The following is a 20,153-nucleotide window of genomic DNA, read 5'->3' as shown; positions in this document are numbered from 1 at the left end:
TCATTTAAAGTTTGTTCAAGCTAGCTTCATGGCCTGGTACGTAGCAATTTTCATAAACGTTTCATGTGTGCTTTAAAAGAATGCTATTCTCCATTTGTTGGGCACAATGGTCTATGTGTATCCATATATCAAACTTATGAATAGTGCTGTTCACATCTTCTTTATCCTTGTTACTTGTTTGCCTGCTTGATACATTATTAACTGCTGAAGGAAGAGTGGTACACTATCACAATGATTAGTTATTTTTTCTTGTAATTCTATCAATTCCTGCTTTCGATGTTTTGCAGCTGTATTTAAAATATATTTGGGGGCTCTCTGTTGAGGTGCATACCAGCTCGGAATTGTTATATTTTCCTAGTGACGTAAACATTTTAACCTTTTGTAATTACTCCATTTATCTCTAGTAATGCTGTTCTCAAAGATTTTAACTGTTGCCAATAAAGTTATTGATAATCAAGGGTTAGTTTTTACTTGTTTGTTTTAGTTTTAGTTTTTGGTTTTGACTAGTATTTACTCAGAATGTCTTTTTTCTGTTCTTCAACTTTCCACCTTTTGGAGTCCTGTATTTAAGTGTGTCTTTAGTAAAGAGGACATAGCTGGTTTTTAAAAATCCAGTCTGATGATCTTTGTCTTTTAACTGGAGAACTTGACTTATACTATTTGTGATTACTGATCATTTCTATTTATTCGTATTTGTCCCAGTATTGCTGTTTCTCCTCTGTCTTCTCCACCTCTCCCCACCTTCTCTCACTCCTCTTCTTCTTCCTCTCCTCCTCCTCCTCTCTTACTTGCCCTCTTTTGGATTGATTGAAGTTATTTTTCTCTTTCTGTATTTACTTTTGTTTGAAAGTTTTATATTCTGAGTCTAATTTTAGGCATTACTCTAGTTATTCCCAATATGTGCACTTAAAATTTAAAGATAATAAATATCTTTCAATATTTTATCTCTGATCACTCCTTCCCGAAATTATGCCTAATTTTTTCCCAGGATTGTAGTCTCTTATTAAATATTATGATTATTATTACTTGTAGCCAGAGCTTTTTATTTACCCAAATATTTAAAAATAGCTTTGCTGATCATTATTTCTTGCATCTTAGAACTTATTTCTAGAATCATTATTCTTCTATCTGAAGTGCAGTATGGAAATTATTCTGAGTTTTTGGTAGTAAATTCTCTGTTTCTGTTTTTCTGAAAAAGTCTCTTTTGAGCCTATAATAATAAATGCAGAAAAATAAAATTGCTGTATCACTGAGAGATTTATACATGTTAAAGCAATTTTGATACATATTAATTCATTTTTTTTGCAGATATATTATATCAACTTTTTTTTTAAAGATTTTATTTATTTTTTAGAGAGTGAGCGAGAGAGAAACAGCATGAGAGGGGAGAGGGTCAGAGGGAGAAGCAGGCTCCCTGCTGAGCCGGGAGCCCGATGTGGGACTCGATCCCAGGACCGTGGGATCATGACCCGAGCCAAAGGCAGATGCTTAACCATCCAAGCCACCCAGGCGCCCGATATTATATCAACTTATAGACCAACAATGTATGGAAATTTATATTATTTGACACACTGGATAATTCTTTTTCTTTTTACTTTTTTTTAAGATTTATTAATTTAGGTCACCTGGGTGGCTCAGTGGATTAAGCGTCTGCCTTCAGTTCAGGTCATGATCCCGGGGTCCTGGGATCGAGTCTCTCATTGCGCTCCTTGCTCAGCGGGGAGCCTGCTTCTCCCTCTGCCTGCCACTCCCCCCCTGCTTGTGCTCTCTCTCTCTCTTTCTGACAAATAAATTTTTTAAAAAAATCTAATAAATAAATAAAAATATGAAGCAGATTTTACAAGTATGTGCCACTTATTACCACTCGATTTAGCAAGCATTAAAAAGAATCATCTAGGGGCCCCTGGGGGGCTCAGTCAGTTGAGCTTCTCACTCCTGGTTTCAGCTCAGGTCATGATCTCAGTGTCCTGAGATCAGACTCTGCATCGGGTTGCGCGCTCAGTGGGGAGTCTGCATGAGACTCTCTCTCTCCCTCTCCTTCTGCCCCTCACCCTGCTCGCATGTGCTGTCTCTCTCTCACATACACACTCTCTCTCTCTCTAAAATAAATTAATAAATCTTTATTTTTTTAAGTATTTTTAAAAATATTTTTAAAAATATTTTAAATATTTAAAATATTTTTAAAAATATTTTTTAATATTTATTTCATTTTATCAGCTCATTTCCCCAAATATAACACCCTAACTTCACCAAGTTTTCTGAGATTCTGATCTAAAGAACTGCTATCTTTTATAGCACAAATCAGCTGAAGGAAAGAGTGGTCAATGATGTATGTTCTCTTTTATAGTTAAAACAACCGTAAAAAGAGGAGAGGAGTTCTGAGGGTAGAGACTAAAGGTGTTCCAGTCTTCTTTCTGGATTGCAGATGGAGTCTCTCCTTCTAAATGATGCCCTTACACTTCATGAAACTTTCTCCTCAGACCTACCCCAGAACAGGACACTTTTAGGACTGTAGACTCATTTACCTTCTAAAGCTTTTGATGGCACTTGGCAGCCCCCTAGTGGCCAAATCCTCTACCTGACAAAAGTCTTTTGCTACGCTGAGTTGTTCACGTGTGAAGTGTACTCTAGTGTGTAACTTACTTTGAAATGTATAAAAAAAACAATAGGATGGATTAATGGATGAATAGAGAGATTCACAGGCGATTAGATATGTGATGAAGCAGATACAGCAATGCTAACTGTAGAATCCAGGTGATGGGCGTATGGGTCACTGTATCATTCTTTCAGCTTTTCTGTGAACATTTATATAATAAAACATTGAATAAATATCTCTCTGGTAGGCTCTGGAAAAAATGAAGGGGAAATAAAGACTTTTTCAAATGAATAGTAGCTGAGAAAATGCATTGTCAAAACATTGTACAAGAAATGTTCCAAGAAGTTCTTTTACTGTCTAATGTTCTCCTCCCCTCTGCAGGCCCACTTCCTGCTTATCCCTCAGGGATGTTACTGCCTCCTTTAAGAAACCCTCCTTGACGCACTCAGCCTGCAGGTCTCCCCTCCTCTGAGGTCCTCAGGACTTCCTTGGGGCTTTTGTTAGTCTTATCTCCCTTCCAGAAGGTGAGCACCTTGAGGACAGGTCCCATGTCTTACTTGTCTTTGTATCTTCCTGCACAGCACCTGCTCAGGGCCCGTCAGATGAATGAATGTATCTTGAGAAGCCATCACAAGTTAGGGTCTTTTGTCCTTGGATCTCCTTGTAAGGTCAGGCTCCCACTCCACCCTCAGAAATGTAGACCGGGCTCTCTGCTCATCCTTGCTCTGGGAGTCCCTGTTTAGGGCCAGGTAGGCCACAGGCACTGGGTCATCCCCTCTGTGCAGACCCCCACTTGCCCCGATTGCTGACACTGCAGTCTGAGCTGAAGCCCTGCCCTCCCCCTACTGCAGGACCCCGCAGCACAAAAAGTACTTAGAATAGTTCACATGCGCCGAGGTGGTCAGCCACTGCCTCGCAGTTTCTAAGAACTTCTTTCTTTGCTCCTGGCCCCAGTATGGCCTGCTGCCATAGCAAAGCAAAGACGGAAAGAGAAAACCCAAGGAAAACAGAGCTTGTAGGTTTCCCTGGGGGCGGTGGGCAGGAGTGAACCGTGGCCTGCACAAAGTCATCTAGTCCATCCCCCTGCCTCTGGGGGCACTCTTGGTCTATTTTGGGTGGACAGTTATCTCTGGCATCCAGAAAGCATTCCCTGGGTTACGTGTTTCCCATGCCTCAGAAAGGTGTTTTTGACATTCACCCTCCGTCCCTCCTGGTGGCTTGGGCTCCCCCCTTCCTGCGTCTGACCTGCAGTCGGGCATGAGAGGAGACAGGGGAAGGCAAAAGCCTGCATCCCAGCAGAGGGAGTGAAAAGCACACGGTGTCAGGCCACCGGCTAGGCTTTGGAGCGGACACACTGGGACAGAGTGAGGCTCAGCCTTCCTGGGGCTCCCTCCTTCCTTCTCACTCCCCAGGAACTCTGGAGTGTTTCCTGGGAGCCTGGGAGGTTCAGGGGCCTTGAGGACAGAGGAAGACAAGAGCTTCTGCGGGAGGTCACGTAGAAGTCCTTCTCTGGAAAGGGAAGCATCCCATCCTGTGTGTGACACAGGGCAGTGGGGGCCATGGAGGAGGGGAGGAGGGGTCCACGGGAGCCCTGAATGAGAGCCAAATCCCCATGTGATGGTCTCTCTAGGCGCTTTCTGAGGGGCCCCCAGATCACATCCTGGAGTAGGATTTTCCCCAGCCCAGACTCTTTCTGGCCCCGGGGAGGGACAGGCAAAGGCCCCGGCTCTGTGTTCCCCACACTCTAACACCAAGGAAAGCCTCTCGCTCTGTTGCTCACAGGCTTTTTGCCAGAGGTGTGCGGGACACATGGGTGAGGAGTGAGGGAGGAGACTCTCCAACCCTTCTCCAATTTCCCGCCCTCAGAAGCCATGGCGCAGAACCCACCTGTCCTTCCCAAGGGAGCCTGGTATGAAGGCTCTGCGGTGGGAATCTTTCCTCCAACATACCAACCCCAAGTTAACTTGCAAATGACAGGTTTGTGTCAGCCTAACGTTTTAATGATGAAAAGTACAGAAAGCCCCCCTCCACACATGCCCTGGATGCCCTGGCCCTCACTCAGGTCCTCTGACCTCCTCATTCCTCCCTCGTGTGCTCACAGCAGGCCCAGCTCTTCCTGCTCTCCCTCCAGGAATCTGCTTCCGGAAAACAAGGAGTTGGCCTCCCTCTTGCAGACAGGTTCTGTCCGGATCTCCCGATCTCCCAGAAGAAGTGGAGAAGAAAGAAGCTCCCGTGGAGAGAGTGGAGGAGGTTCAGGGTCATGTTCAGGGACTTGGCTTGGGGTGGAGAGGCTGAATGTCCTCCCCTCTTCTTTTTCTTCCCCAAAGGACTCCACGCTCTCCTGCTCCTCACTCCTGCCTCCCTGGGGCTCTGGGCATGACCAGTGTCCTCCATCCTTCAGGACCGGCTCTCTGGGTCAGTGTTGGTGTCAAGAGCGAAGTTTTGAGGATCTGTCATCATCCCATGGCTGTGGAGCCAGACAGGGCCATCCCGGGGTGAGGCGGGGCTAGGAGCTAGATTCTGCAAGACACGGAGCACCGGGATATTCCGGCGGGTCCTGAAGGAACAGCTGCCGAGGGGCCACCCCTGTTCCGCGTTGCGGTCAGGCCCAGGGGCTGTCCCAGCAGGGGCCATGGGTTCAAATGCAGAGACACCGCGTGCTCTCTGAGCTTGGGCCAATTCCTCCCCTGGCAACCCCCCGCCCAAACACTTTTTTGAAAACAGCCTTTTCAGGATGAGGTGTGTGCACGCGCTGGGGCGCTTGGTGAGCGGCTTCCTGAGGGCCTGGGCATAGATGCCACAGAGAAAAAAGATGCTCTGGTTCAGTGCTGAAAGGGCCATTTTTGCACAAAGGTCAATTCTGAATAATTTTAAAATGTTTAGGGGTTACTCTGTTTTCTATTCAAAATATAAGATGTTTTCAGTACACTTAAGGTAAAATGTTTTCTTACTGACATAGGTTATTTGCTTTACTGAAAAGGAGACTACCAGTAAGGAAATCAGCAAGGCTTTGGGGGCACTAAGTGTCTGTGTCTGGGCATATTTATGAAGGTATGACACAGAAGACAGAAGAGGCCCCTTTATCTCTCTTGAGATGTGTTGCAGGCCATCCTGGGAAGCTTAGTGGGGGGTGCATCGTCCCTTAAGCCAAGAGTTAGTCCTCAGTGATCTAGTTCAATACCGCATTTTGCAGGTGGGTAAATCAAGGCCCCAGGAGGGCGAGTGACGGCCCAGCTGAAGTCACAGAGTTCCTGTGGAGCCACGGCGGTTAGAGGACCCTGGTACCCTGACCTCCAGCCCAAGCACTCCTGAGGGCACAGGGAGGGCTCCCTGAAGGCAGGCAGGTGGCTGCCCCTCTGATTCTCCTTCCCGTCCCCCCTCTGCCAGGGCAGCACCTTTACCTTGTACCGGCCGCTGTCCTTGGGGGAGACGCTGGGGATGATGAGGGAGCACACGCCCAGCACATCGGCGCTGTACACCGCGGCGTTTCCCGCCAGGCTCCGGCCGTCCTTGCACCAGGTGACGTGGGGCCGCGGCCAGCCATGCACTGCACAGCTCATGCAGCACTCACAGCCCTGCGGCAGCAGGTGGGTCCGCAGGCCCACCAGGAACCGGGGCTTCTGGCTCAGGTTGGGCTCCCGGTAGCTCGGACGCCTCACTGGGAACCCGTCTGTGGCAAACACCGGGGCGAGAGAGAGAAGGGTCAGTGAGCAAGGAAGGGAGGGCCGAGGCAGGAGTCGGGGTGGCAAGTTCCTGGTGGAACGTAGGCACGTTCTGGGTCCTTCCGCCACATCTTACCAGTCAATTTGGCCCTCGCGGCTTGACTCGCTTTTTTATCCTTTTCTTAAAATACATTTTGGATTTTATTTATTTTTTTAAAGATTTTATTTATTTATTTGAGAGAGAGAATGAGAGACAGAGAGCACGAGAGGGAGGAGGGTCAGAGGGAGAAGCAGACTCCCTGCCCAGCAGGGAGCCCGATGCGGGACTCGATCCCGGGACTCCGGGACCATGATCTGAGCCGAAGGCAGTCGCTTAACCAACTGAGCCACCCAGGCGCCCTTGGATTTTATTTTTTATTTATTCCTTTATTATAAGCTAACACCCACTCACTGTGGACAAACTAGAACGTGTAAGAAAGTCAAAAGGGGAAGGAATAAAAACCAAGCATAATCTCACTGCCTATCAATGACCAGAGCTAACATTTTGGTGTGGAACCTTCCAGACATTTTTGTGTTTTAGAAATATGGAATCACGCATTCTATTTTATAATCTGCTTTTTCTAGTGATTACTTTGAAGGCCCACCATCTATTTGACTGTAAAATATGCTTGGTTTTCAGAGAAACATTAACCTCTCTTTGCCGTAGGCCTGCTGCTTATTTGAGACCCCACCCAAAGGCATCCTGGACATGCAGACACCCACAGCCCTCGGCTCTCTCCGGACCCACCCTGAGTCAGGGACACAGAGGACAGCAGTGCAAGTGGGTTGAGCCAGCTGGGGAGGTGGGGGAGGTGGGGAGGTGGGCGGGGTAATGGCTCCTGGCCTCCAGCTGGTGGTGGGGCCAGCAACACGTTGAGCCGCACTCGGCCACCTCTGCTGGGGCTGTCCCGGATGCAGCCCGCATCCCCAAGAGCTCACCTCGCGGCCGGGGGATGCACCAGGGCTGGCTGGTGTCTGAGGGCAGGCTGGCCCCCAGCTCGTTCTTGGCCACCACCCGGAAGTGGTACTCGTGGCCAGGGAGCACTCCCAGGAGGGTGAAGTGGTTGGTGTGCACGCGGTCGGCCGCCTGGCGCCAGGGCCCGTGCGCTGAGGAGCGCGTCAGCACCTCGTAGTACAGGGGGACAACCCCAGCCTCATCTGGAGAAGGTTCCCACTCGGCCGTCACTGTCCCGGGCACGTTCTCCTGCAGATGGATGGGCCCGGGCGCCTTCGGGCATGCTGCACGAGAGGAAAGGCAGCTGAGTCTGGGGGGGAACCTGGCAGGGCACTCCAGAATGCCCACAGGCTTCTGCATGCCCTCCCCCAGGTCCCCAAGTCTTCTGGGGTCCTGGGGAGTGCAGTCTGCCCATGCAGGCAGCTGGAGCCCCCCGGAGAGAGCTCAGCTGGGGGTCTACAGTTATCTCTAGAGGGTGGAAAGCCTCTCCAACAAGAATCATTTGAATTCACTCTGGCTTGTAAGTAAAATGACACAGGATGTGGACAGTGGAGGGGTTTTCACAAGATCAAGTTGCAGAACCCCCATTGTTAGCTGTTGGTCATTTCTGTATTCCAGAAGCTCCTCCAGGGTGGGCAGGGGCTGTGTGGGAGTCCCAGTGGGGAGGGCAACATTTATCTTGTACGAGGACCACAGACAATCCTTCCAAGGCTCTTTCAAGTGAGGTAATGGTGGTGACTGTCTTTGCTCACTGACCGTCACAGACCGGGGAAGGGCTGTGACTTAACTGACCCTAAGTTCCTGGGGCAGAAGGACAGTGGACCCCCACGCCCCGCCCCACCCCAGACTCTCCCTCTGCCTTTCCTCCTTTCTTTCCTCCAGCTCTTAGGAAGGGCTGGTGGGGTGGTCACCTTGTATACCCAGGCTTGGGAGAGTAGCTGAGACCCGTGACCAGGCCAGCTGGAGAGCTCCATGCCTTGGCTTGTGGCAAGCTGGTGTCGGGAGCCCCTGCCCAGGCAGGCCTCACCTGCCACCCTGAGGGAGAAGCGGTAGGCAGCCTCCCCGCCCTGCAGGTTCCTCAGCACCACAGTGTAGAGGCCACTGTCTGAGAAGCTGGCCACAGGAATCAGAAGCTGGGTGAGGCCATCCTTGGTGGAGGTCACATTACTTTTAAGCAAGGGCAAGCCGTCCTTCAGCCAGGTCACCTCAGGCATGGGGACAGCCTGGGAAACGAGAGGAAAGAAAGATAAGGAGGGGACGTTTTGTGGGAGTGATGGCATTGAAGCTGGTCCTAAGGTGTGAGTGGGAAGAAGAGCATTCCCAGAGAAGAAATGTCTGAGCAAAAGCACAGAGTGGGGAGGTGCCTACTTAGGGAGAGGCTGGTTGAGAGGGGGTGATCCAGGGAGGTATGGGAGGGGGTGTGGGATAACGAGGAAGCAGGAAAGGGGGAGTAAGGCAAACCCCCAGCTCCCGGTGAGATCCTCTGGCACTGGTCACACTGGGCATCAGAGTCAAATGGGGATGCTGACCGTAACTTGCCTCACAGGATTGTTCTGAGGACTGAAGGAGTTAATACTACATGGAAAGCATAGTGAACAGGGCCGAGGAACACTCAGTGTGTGTTAAAAATTTTTGTCACCATCATTGTCCTTATTATGGTCTAATAATTAAGAACATGTAATTTCGAGTTATATCTGGGTTTGAATCAGGCTCGGCCACCTATGAGTTCCCAAACAGATGATGATGAGGATGATGATTTTAACCATAATAACAACAACAACAATTAGTAATAGATACCACAAACTGGGTGCTTGCCATATGCCAGCACTACTTACGTGCTTTCAATGTATTAATTCCTTGAATCCTCAGAAGAATCCTTGGAGATAAGTTACTGTCGTCCCCATTTGACAGATGAGGAAGCTGGAACACAGAGAGGTTAAAATATTTGTCGGAGGTCAAACAGCTAGTGAGTAATGATGCTAGAATCTGACCCCACGCAAACTGTGCTTCTAGCCCCCACACTGTGCGGCTATCCTATCTATACAGGACAGGTGGTGTTGGTGGGGGATCATCCTGAGTCAAACGCAGTTCATGTGCTTGTACAATACTCAGACTCAGACTCGGGTCATTCTAAAGTCAAAAGGGACTATCCATGCTGCAGCCGCACTGCATTCCCAGACGAAGTAAGGAGGGAGGTGGAGAAAAGTGGGCCTGGTAGTTTAGAGGTGCAGTAACAGGAGCTACCACTAGAGGGACCTACAGACAAGTGCAGAATGGCCCAGGGGCCAGGTGAGGATCGTGCCTTCAGGGAGGACCCTCTTCCTCACTTCTGGCCTGATTTCCAGCACAAGCCCCGGCCACTGCCTGGGGACCAAAAAGGAGGGGGGTGAAAGAGAAGCACAGGGTGGAGTCTGGCTCCCTTGGCCACTCTGGGCTCCCCTCCCCATTCCCTATTAGATATACTCACTTCAAAGGAGACAGGCACACGAATGGTGTCCCCAGCTCTGACCATCAGCGAGTCCCTTGTGCTGGAGTCCATAAGGAACTTGGGACGGACTGGAACACACAAGATGGCTTGTCACCTCCCTCCACTCTTGGGACCCAGCCCCAGGTCTCCAACAAGGCAGAGCAGGAGGGGGATGCCTGGGCCAGACTAGTAGATGCAGAGATCCATGGTGGGGGTTGGGGAGGGGCTCTGAAGGAAATGTAGAGGGAGCTGGGAGGAGAATCCTGGGGGAGGGGCAGGGAGCTGCAGGAGCTGGTGGGGAGATGCTAGCCCGGAAGGAATAGGAGCTGAGAAAGGAAAGCCATCAGGGAGCGGGTTAGGGTTAGGCCAGAACAGAGGAGAGGGAAAAAGTCATCCGACTCTTGTTTTGCAGACAAGGTAAACACTGATCTGAGGCAGGAAGTGACAGGCTTGAGGCCACATCCAGCTGGGGGCAGAGCCAGGACAAGTTTCCGGGATTCTGGACTCCAGGTGCAGTGTGCTGTTCATTGTACTTGTCTCCCTAACTGTTACTGTGACAACTAGGGCTTGTTGGGATGGCCCAGGTCAGAAGCTTCCAGCGATTATAACCAAGGGAAAAGACAATCCACCTTTGGATAACAGGGAGCTGGGTGTCTTCTACTCTGCACATGAACCACGTGTGCCGAGCAGCACTTACACCTTCTTAGGTCATGCTCGGGAAGCAGCAAAGAATCCTGGAGAGAGCCTGGACTCTGGAGTTAGAGTCACCTGGTTTAATTCCTGGCTCTGCCACATACCAGTGGTGTGACCCAGGGCAAAGCACTTTTGACCTCAGGTTCTTTATCTGTAAATTGGGGGTGAAAACCTTAACCTTGTAGGATTTCTATGAGTCGTAATGAGAAAACATTTCCAAATGGGGCTGCCTAGTCCAGTGCCTGGCTCATAATGGGTGCTTGATAAGGGACACTTTATTAAACTGGGGAAGGGGATCCTGGCTCAGCAAGTGCATGGTTGCTGCTCAGAGGTCCCTCTCAGGAAGGGCCTGCGGGAAGGGGAAGGCGATGGGACTCACCGGCAACTGGCATGACTTGCACTAACGTGTCCAGGGCGGTGGGCTGGCCAAGGCCCCCATCGTTAACTGCTGTCACCCTCACGAAGTAGCTCTCTTGGGGCCGAAGCCCTTTGGCTGTGAAGCTGGTGACTGGCACGGTGCCCTCGTGGCAGGGACTCCACTGCAGACTGTCTGAGCCGCGCAGCTCCACCACATATCCCTGGGCTGTGTCCCCATCCTGTGCATCCGGCTGCGCCCAGCTCAAGGTGATGCTGGTGTGCGACGTGTCTATGACTTGGAGGTCCCGCACGGGCCCAGGGGGTCCTGGCCAGGCACCGTGGGAAGGTCAGGAATGGCATCACCCTCTCTTGAGGGAGGCCACTCCATGTGGATATTCATTAGTCTTCCTATGGGAGGCTGGGAATTTCTTCACCCACCTGTCAACCCACTTTCCCAAATTACCCTGCTGTAATTCCTGAAATCTGGCGTCTTAGTTGGTGACTTCCTGGGCTTCAAATGCCCGAAGACTAGAATTCTATATCTTTTGATTCTGAGCTCTAAATTAGTCAAGACTGCCTTTTGGGCACTCAGTCCATACTTACTCTTCTCCTGTTAAGTGGGAAGGAAAATAACACAGGCCCTACCCACCCGTAAGGGTTTTGGAGCAAAGGTGTGATGTGTGTGAAGGGCTTTGTACATTGCAGAGCAGTCTCCCAAAGCTGGTTGCACAGTGGAATCTTGTGCGGAGCCTTAAAGACACTGGTTCCTAGATCCCATCCCCAGAGATGTGGATTTCATTAGTCTGGGGTGCAGCCCAGGCAGCACGAGTCTTAAGAGCTGCCCAGGTGTTTCTAAATCGGGGCTAGGATAGTGTTTCTCAAACTTTAATTTGTTTATAAACCACCGGGGGATTTGGTTAAGACTTCAGATCCTAATACAGAAGGGCCTGGGTGAGGCCTGAGATTCTGCATTCCTAACAAGCCCCCAGGTAATGCTGCCAGTCTGAGGATCATGCTCAGTAGCGAGGGCCTAGGAACGGTCATGACTGGGGTGGCTATCGTAGGACACCCTTTATGCTACTTGCTGTCTCCACTCTCTACCAGTGATGAGAGAGAGAGAGAGGTTGATAAACTAGGATGGGGTTGGTCCACTTGCAAGGAATAAAATGCATGTGTCACCTTTCCCCTCCCCGTTGCACACTCTGCCCTTTCTAGGACTAACCCTTAGGTGCCACTCGATCCATTAAACTTGTGCGATGTTCTGTTTTTGCTAGATTCAGTCCAACAGCCCAGACCCGTACACTGCACCAGGCCCTGTAGGGACACAAAGGTGCTCTCAAGGTGACCACATGGCCAGTCCAGCAAGTGCCAGAAACGTGCTGCCCCCTTGGTGGCTTGTCACCAGCAGGCTCATAAGGGCTCGTGAGATAAGAGGCTCAGGAGGGGCATACAGAGCAGCATTTCCTAAGCCGTATGCCTTGGAATGAGGTTTTTGATGGCTGTTTTGTGGAAAAGGCATTCTCTACCCAAATTTGGGAAATTTGGCTCAAAGTAGGACAGGTCCCTTTCCTGTAGGACTTGGAAATCTCATAGGCTAGGTGTTAGAAACATCTTTGATCACAGATCTTTTTGGCTGTTTGTGTTGTTCTCAACACGTCCACTGACATCTCTCTGTGCCTGGATGTCTGAAATCACAGAGAGGAAAATGCTGTTCTACACCAGAAGCAGAGGCCAGGATTTATTTACCTAGTTCCTGGCACAATGTTAGCCATTGTGATGAAGATGCTCAGCAAAGATCTGCTGGATAGTCAATGGTGAGGTTCCACGGCGACCTCCCACCTGCCCCACGGCAATGACAAGCTCTCACTGGGGTGGGTGGATGGTTGTAATATGGGAGCAGGTGGGCCAGCTCGAGGACTGACCTACCCAGAGGCTGAAGAGTGAGTAAAGTGACCCCACTGCCTGACGTCTAGGCCTGTTTGATCTCAATTCCCCGGGCCCCTAAAATATGCCTTACCCCAGAGGCCCTTCGACCTCTGTCTCCCAGCCTTCCTGACCATGTCCTTCAGGGCTGGCCCTGACCTTCCTACAGCCCCTGTCCTGTCCCACGGGCCCCAGAGCTATCCCCTACTCATCACCACCGCCACCCCCAACCTGGGTTGGTGCTCTACTTACTCATGGGGTCCCGAGCAAAGACGGCATCCGATGGGGGCCCAGGCTCTCCGGGACCAGAGGGAGACACAGCCGTGACCCGAAATTCATACTGACAGCCCTGCCGCACATCCGCCACGGTCCACCTCCTCTCTGTGAAAAGCCCACCCCACGTTTGTCCCCCTGTGACAGGACCAGGCAATGGGCACACAGATGGCCTGGTGCCTCCAAGCTCTGGAAAAGACCAAGCCTAGGGACCTAAAACATTCCTCCTCTCCAGCCAGCCAGCTCGGGGTGACTCGGGTGTCTCCAAGGTAAAAACAGCACTGCTCAGGGTGTGAGAGGCCCCAGTCCCTGTCTGGTTCTGCCACTAACTTGCTGGGTGGTCTTGGACAAGTGCCTTAATCTCTCTGGTTCTCTCTGCCTTAAAGACTTCTAAAAGTTGCTATAAATTTATATAGATTTATAAATAAAACAGAATGACTAGATAGTGAAGTTGGAAGAATGCCCTTAGTTCACCACCCTCTTTCCAGAGATGAGGATCCTGAGGTCCTAAGTGGCACAGCCCTGGCTAGGAACCCGGTCTCCTGACAACCCGCTCGGGACTTGGAACCTGTTCTTTCTTCTGCAAATGTTGGATTGGAGTTTCTGAGTTCTTTCTGATTTTGGAAAGCAGTTTCCTGGAAATTGTAGGGAAGTTAGTAGGACAGGGGACACGTCTCCTCATCTCATGGATGAGAAAGGTAAGATCCAGAGAAAAGAATGCACTGCCTGAAGTCAAGGCCAGAAGGAGAGGGGTCAGGGCTAACTGCTCCATCTCTGGCTTCCATCCCGAGACTTCTGTTAAGCCAGGGTTTCCTAACCTTGGCCCTACTGGCATTTATGGCCAGATCATTCTTTGTTTGGGGACATGGGGATGGGACAGGGGCATGGCCCTGTGAATTCCAGGATGTTTAGCAGCTTTTTCACACTAGATGCTACTCCCCACCTTCCTGCACTTCAGTTATGACAACCCAAAATTGCCAGACAATTGCCAAATGTCCCCAGGGGGTGAAACTGCCCCACGTGAGACCCACTGTCCTAAAGGGACCTGGCAAGATGGTGCCACAGGACCCTGGAGCCAGGAGGTCCTCTAGGGAAGCTTTGGAGGCCAGGATAATGTGAAGCATCCATTCAGGCGCACTCACCAGGCACAGGCTGGGCATTCACTGCTGTCCAGGTGTTGCTCCCCTTCTTGCGCTTCTCGATCAGGTAGCCCAGGATGTGGGCACTGCCAGGGCCCCGAGGTGCTGTCCACATCAGCGTGATGCCCTGGCTGGAGGCCGACTGGATGGCTGGGCTTGACGGGGGCCCAGGGAGAGCTGGGGGGCAGAGAAGGTGCAGGTCAGCCAGAGGCCGAGGAAAGATGCCAGCTCACAGCAAGGTCCTAGGGGATGGGGAGTGGGGCATCTGGGAGTGGGTCACACTCTATTCTTTCCTAGGGAATGTCAGGGGGGCTGAGCCAGCCTGCCCTAGGACACTGTTCTGGCTCCGGCCTAGGAGCCTAGAGGCAGCCCTGAGGCCCCTCAGCCTTAAGTCCCCTGATAGATGCTCCAGAGGGAGGGCATCTGATGGAGGATGGTGCCTGCCCCACCCAGCTTCCTGAGAAAGTGGGCTCTGCTTGTCTACCCCTACTCCCAGAGAGCCACCGCTGAGAGAAGACCCCACAAACCTTGTTTCCTGATCGCCTGCCAAATCCCAAATGAAGCTGATGTAAGGAGTCTCCACAGTGCTCTACAAGGGCCCCAAGACACCCCCGCCCCCTGCCACGTCCCTCAGTGCCTGGGGCAGCCCCGCCCGCCCCCTGGGCACGGTGGAGAGCCCAGAATGCTAGGGCCCAGTCCATCCTCTTACCCTCAGGAGCCACCAGCACCTCTGTGGACTCCAGGGCCTCCCCAGCCCCCTCAGAGGTCACAGCCCGCACTTGGAAGGTGTATTTCCTGCCCTGCTCCACGTGGGCATCGGTGAAGGCCGTGCTGTCTGCGGGGGGCTCGCCCACCTTCAGCCAAGTGCTCCGGCCAGCTTGCCGCCGCTCCACCACGTAGTGCTCCACGGCCCGGCCCCCGCTGTCCTTTGGGGGCCGCCAGTGGAGGCAGACCCCAGCCCCCTGGCGATCCTGTACCTCCAGGGGACCTTGTGGGGGCTGGGGCTTGTCTGGGGTCCCACCGAGAGGAGCAGGAAGAGAAGAGGGGGTCAAAGGAGCTGGAGGGGAGTGGTGCTAGGCCTCCCCCCTCATCAGCGGATAAGCCTGCCACGGGGTAGAATATCCAGAGAGCCTTGGACATTACCTGGAAGTGTCCCTGGTCTCCACCCCCCAACACACACATACACCCCACAGAGGTGACCCGGAATGCGCCACTGTGGCTGGTACAGGCACTCCTAACTTGCTGGCACCGCTCAAGGCTGGGGGCCACCATCTCGTCCCAGAAATGCCCCCCTCCCCCGGGCCCAGTGCCTTAGCTCCCAGAGAAGCACCACCAGCGGGAGCCCAGCCCTGTCTTTATCTAAACTGCTGCTTCCTAACCAGTCTGAGGAGGGGAGCAAGAACAAGGTGGAGTAGGTTTGGATCTTAAACAGCATGCAAATGAGGATCGGAGCAGGGCGGCACACTCTGGGCCTGCTCCTGCGTGCAGGGAGTTCCCAGAACCCCGGGACCCTTGGGCCTTGGCTGGGGAGAAGCTGGGACTGGCACCTATAACTTGCAGGGTGAGCTCAGCCTGCACAGAGCCGCCCTCGCTCCTCAGTGTCACGCTGTCCCGGCCACCATCCTTCCTGCCAGCGCTAGGGAGGCACAGCCGAGTGAAGCCGTCCCCCAGGGCCACCTGTGCCCCCCGGGGGCTGCTGCCGCCCACCACTTCGGCTCCGTCCTTTTTCCAGGCAGCCTGAACTGGGAGGTGGCTCTGGAAGGGGATCTTCACTGTCACCGGCTTCCCAGCCTTGACCACCAGCGGCTCTCTCAGTTTCTCTGTGACATCAGGAGCGATGACGGGGCGATCTAGAGATATAACAGGGCCAGGGAGTCAAAGGCAGCCAGGGCACTGTGCACCGGGGCAGTGGGGAAAGGAGGACCCGGAGTGGGAAGTGTAGGCTGAGAGTAAAGACCACCCCCCAGGAGAACTACCAAGGGGATGAATGCGCTTCATCTGCAGCAGGAGGGACCAGGGCTAGACCTCCCCAAGGACTTCCTGACAAAGAACAGGGAGGATGTGGTTCTCAGACTGAGGATGAGATTAGGCCCTGGCGGCAGACTAGCCACGCAGTCAGGGGTTTAGAGGTGGAGCATAGCACCTGCTGCAGAGAGCCTGCCGAGCAGGGAAGGGCGGGCTGACCCTCACCGTGGACACTCAGGGTGGCCTCGCTCCGCTGGTTGCCGGCTACAAAGGTGTACCTCCCAGCCTGGGTCCCTTGCACGCGGGCAATGAGGAGACTGTGCACGAGACCGTCTTGCTCAAAGATGACTCCATCCTGGGTGCTGAGCTGCAAACAAGGGCCACGGAGGAGCCCTGTCATCCCCACCCCTGCTCAGCTCCTCCAGGTGGTGGGGGGGCAGGGGTGGGGGGAAGCAGGGCCCCTTACTAATGCAATGTAGGGACTGTCATAAGAGCAGGGTCAATGGAATGCTTGTGACGCCCCAGGACGCCCCAGGCGTGTGCTAGTGCTCTCCATACTCAGGACCTCATTTAATGTTGCAACGACCTTATGAAGTCAGTACTGTTACTGGTCCCATTTTATAGGTGCAACCAGAGGTAAGGGGCAGAGCTGGGATCTGAAGCCGGGCTAGCTGACGCCAAGGCCCGTGCTCTGAACCCCTGTGACATCCATTCTCCTGGGAGGACAGCCGTGGTGGAGGACAGAAGGGCTGTTCAGAGAGAGGAGAGGTCCCGTCTGGTTGGGCTGAGGGGGCGTTTGTACCACGCCTTGAAGGACAGCAGAATTCAACAGGCGCTGGGACAGGACAGGCATTTTGGATGAGGAAGAGGCATTTGGGAGAGGAAGGGGTATGTCCGGGGGGTGGGGAGCAAAGAGGATACACACCCACCTAAAAACCCAGTTTTATTTAAAAATACCAACATGCCGGTTATTTAGACTTCTCCCAGGGTAGGTGCTTTAGTAAAATGAAGAATGAAAAATCTTGGGGCGCCTGGGTGGCTCAGTTGGTTAAGCGACTGCCTTTGGCTCAGGTCATGATCCCAGGGTCCTGGGATCGAACATGACATCGGGCTCCCGGCTCAGTAGGGAGTCTGCTTCTCCCTCCACCCCTCCCCCCCCCCGCTTGTGCTCTCTCTCAAATAAATAAAATCTTAAAAAAAGAATGAAAAATCTTTCTTGCAAAGCCCCTACCTTCTACTCTTCATTGCTTCACCCCCCCATCCACACCCCTCCCCCCACCCATAAACTGGTCGGTAAAGCACGGGGGGCAGTACCTTGACTCCATCTTTAAACCAGGCACCCGGGCCCAGGTCGTGGGTGAGGGTACAGGAGAGCATGGCATCCTCTCCCTGCTGCACTTCCGTGTCAGCCAGGCCCTGGGAGAAGTGGCCCTGGGGGCCTGGAGAGACACAGAGGAGTCTGGGGGCTGGTAATCCAGGGATTTCCCCCAAGGTCCAGCCTCCCAGACCGTGGCCCCCAGCCTTGAGCGGTGCCAGCAAGTTAGGAGTGCCTGTACCAGCCCAGTGACTCAGTACACTGAGCTCTGGGAGGCCACCATGTCCCGCCAACTGGGCTGAGGCCGTGCCAGCAAAACTAAACTGGTTTTGCTAGGCTGGTATAGGGGACCTGGGGTACAAGGTGGATGAAGGGCCCCCCTTGAGTGACAAAGACGGGAAGTCTGAGTAACCCACAGAGAGATTTCAACAGCTCCAGTTCTTTGGACATAGGGTGTTAAGACAGAGACCAGAGACCTCTGAGCCCCATGTGGCCTGGAGCCCACCTCCACAAGGAGGAAGAGGTTGATTCCTAGATGGGAAGAGATCCCTGAAAATGGGGGGGCACTGGCAGGGACAAACTCCTGGGGCTGGAGGCAGAATTGAGACCGACCCAGTCATCCCCGTTCCCCTTGGCTCTACCCCACCGGAGCCATTTCCCTGAGAAAGACCTACCTGGGGCTTCCTTGGAGAAACCGCCAGTGCAGGCTTGTATCTGGATCTGGGACTCTGGGTGGCATCCCTCCCCTGGCCGTAGATGTCTGACCTGCCCTCCAGGCCACCTCTCCAGCTGCCAAGGTGACTCGGGGGCTCCCAGCTCTGGTCTTCATGCCGAGTCACCCCTCGGCTCTCTTTGTCCTCTCCTCCCAGTGGCTGCCCTGAGCCTCTGGCCTCATCTGCTCCCCTTCTCTTTGCTGTTCCAGGCTCCACCCCTGACTGTCTTTGAGACCTGCTCCTGAGCTGGCCAGGCCTTCTGTCTGACCCTCCAGACTCTTCTGCTCCCCATCCCGCATACTCCTTTAGGGCCCCTGGACCTTGGGCTTTGTCATTCTCAGCCCCCAGGGACCCCTGATACCCCAGGGACCCTCTTTCTCCTCTTTGTCCTTTGTCTAGCTGAAAGCCCAGGCCCTGGATGCCCCCAGATCTGTCCATAGAGTCTTTTCTGACCAATGGACCATCTAGACCATTCCAGGCTCCCTGAGGCCCTAAATCCCCAGGGTTTTGGGTGAGGCCATTCTCCCTATCAGTGGAATTCCCCTTATCCAAGATGCCTGAGTCCCCTGAGCCGGTAGACTTGCCCCTTTCAGGACCTGAACCTTTGCTATCCAGGAGCCATGGATCTTGACACCCACCAGACCCTCCTTGGCCTAGAGCACCCCTCCTGCCCCTGGAGCCCTCTGGCCCTTCATGGGTCCCCCTGAAAGTGGCATCTTTATCTTGCAGAGATCTGGAAGCTCTGGAGCCTGGGGACTGATTCCCAGTACCTATGCTTCCTTGGCCAAACCCCTGGTCTTCCCTGCCTGGGACCCCAGTGTGGCTTACCCCTTGTCCATCAGCAGAACCTGACGTTGATTCGCCCCTTTCCCCAGGCATCCGGCTGTTGTCCAGAACCTGGCCTGTGCCCACCGAGTGCCCGCATGTTGCTCCCATCCTTCTGCCTCCCAGCGGTGAGTCCCCACCTGCCTGAGGTGCCAGTCCTCCCAGGCCAGCTGCTCTACCCCTATCTGCTGTCCCTGGCCCTGCTTTCCAGAAGTCCTGCTCATGTCCAGATCCCAGAGCAGCTGCCCCTGCCCAGGTCTCGCTCTCCACTGCCCCCTGACCATCAAGAAACCCAGAAGCCCTCATACCCCCTGCTTGGTCTGCAGACCTGCCCTCCCTACTGGGAGCCTCTCTGTCCCCAGGAGATCCTGGGTTCCTAGCAGCATCTTGCCACTCTCTGACACCTGATTTTCCCATAGAGCCAAAGGCTCCCAGCACCTCAGGAACCCCTGAGGTTCCAGAGCCCCCGAGATCATTCTTGGAGCCTTGCCCGTCTGAAAGAATCCGTGGCTCACCTTGAATCCCCTGCATCTCTGGGCCCCAGGGGCCGTCCCTGCATGCTGTGCCATCTGCAGTGCCTGGCATTCCAGCCATCCTAAAACCCACTCCAGGACATGCTCCTTTCACAAACCCCATTCCTCTGCCCCTCTCTGAACCATCCTTGGAGCTTGTGCTACCATCAGACCTCTCTGATGCCGTCCAGTATCTTGACCCATGCTCTACGGCTTCTTGGCTGCTGGGTCCACCTTCATATCCCACTCCAGCCTGTGTGTCTGTTACTCTGAACTTCCCTGAACCATCTCTGTAGCCCACCTCACCTTCTGACCCCATTTCTGCAGATCCTCCTGAGCCTCCCCTATAATCTGACTCACTTCCTGACCTCAGTCCCCTAGTACCCCCCAAACCATCCCTATAGCCTGCTTCATCCCCTGACCCAATTCTCCCAGGCCTCCCCAAACCATCCTTATAACCTGCCTCTCTCCCTGATCCAATTCTCCCAGAACCTCCCAAACCATCCTTATAAACTGTGTCACCCTTTGACCCAATTCTCTCAGACTCCCCCAAGCCATCCCCATAACCTGCCTCACTCCCCACCCACATTCTCCCAGAACCCCCAAAGCCATCCCCATAACCTGCTTCACCCCCTGCCCCCATTCTCTCAGACTCCCCCAAGCCATCCCCATAACCTGCCTCACCCCCCACCCACATTCTCCCAGAACCCCCAAAGCCA

The 20,153-nt window shown here is 53.3% G+C and overlaps 1 protein-coding gene across 1 annotated transcript in view; it reads right to left on the bottom strand.

Moving 5' to 3' along the window:
* Positions 1 to 4,241: 4,241 nt before the first annotated feature.
* The window catches only part of IGFN1 (immunoglobulin like and fibronectin type III domain containing 1), a 32,690-nt gene continuing 16,778 nt past the window's right edge, over positions 4,242 to 20,153 (bottom strand). Inside the window, 14 exon segments of the mRNA XM_081824975.1 lie at positions 4,242 to 5,116; positions 5,998 to 6,266; positions 7,237 to 7,536; positions 8,280 to 8,475; positions 9,720 to 9,808; positions 10,792 to 11,094; positions 12,945 to 13,073; positions 14,108 to 14,281; positions 14,814 to 15,113; positions 15,652 to 15,954; positions 16,295 to 16,436; positions 17,384 to 17,508; positions 18,059 to 18,088; positions 18,091 to 18,171. Coding sequence (XP_081681101.1) covers positions 4,994 to 5,116; positions 5,998 to 6,266; positions 7,237 to 7,536; positions 8,280 to 8,475; positions 9,720 to 9,808; positions 10,792 to 11,094; positions 12,945 to 13,073; positions 14,108 to 14,281; positions 14,814 to 15,113; positions 15,652 to 15,954; positions 16,295 to 16,436; positions 17,384 to 17,508; positions 18,059 to 18,088; positions 18,091 to 18,171 — 2,564 coding nt within the window. The 3' untranslated portion in view covers positions 4,242 to 4,993.

The sequence above is a fragment of the Leptonychotes weddellii genome, chromosome 6 (genome assembly GCF_054177405.1).
Source record: "Leptonychotes weddellii isolate Sample4059 chromosome 6, ASM5417740v2, whole genome shotgun sequence".
NCBI lineage: Eukaryota > Metazoa > Chordata > Mammalia > Carnivora > Phocidae > Leptonychotes > Leptonychotes weddellii.
This window is presented reverse-complemented; position numbering and strand designations above follow the sequence as displayed.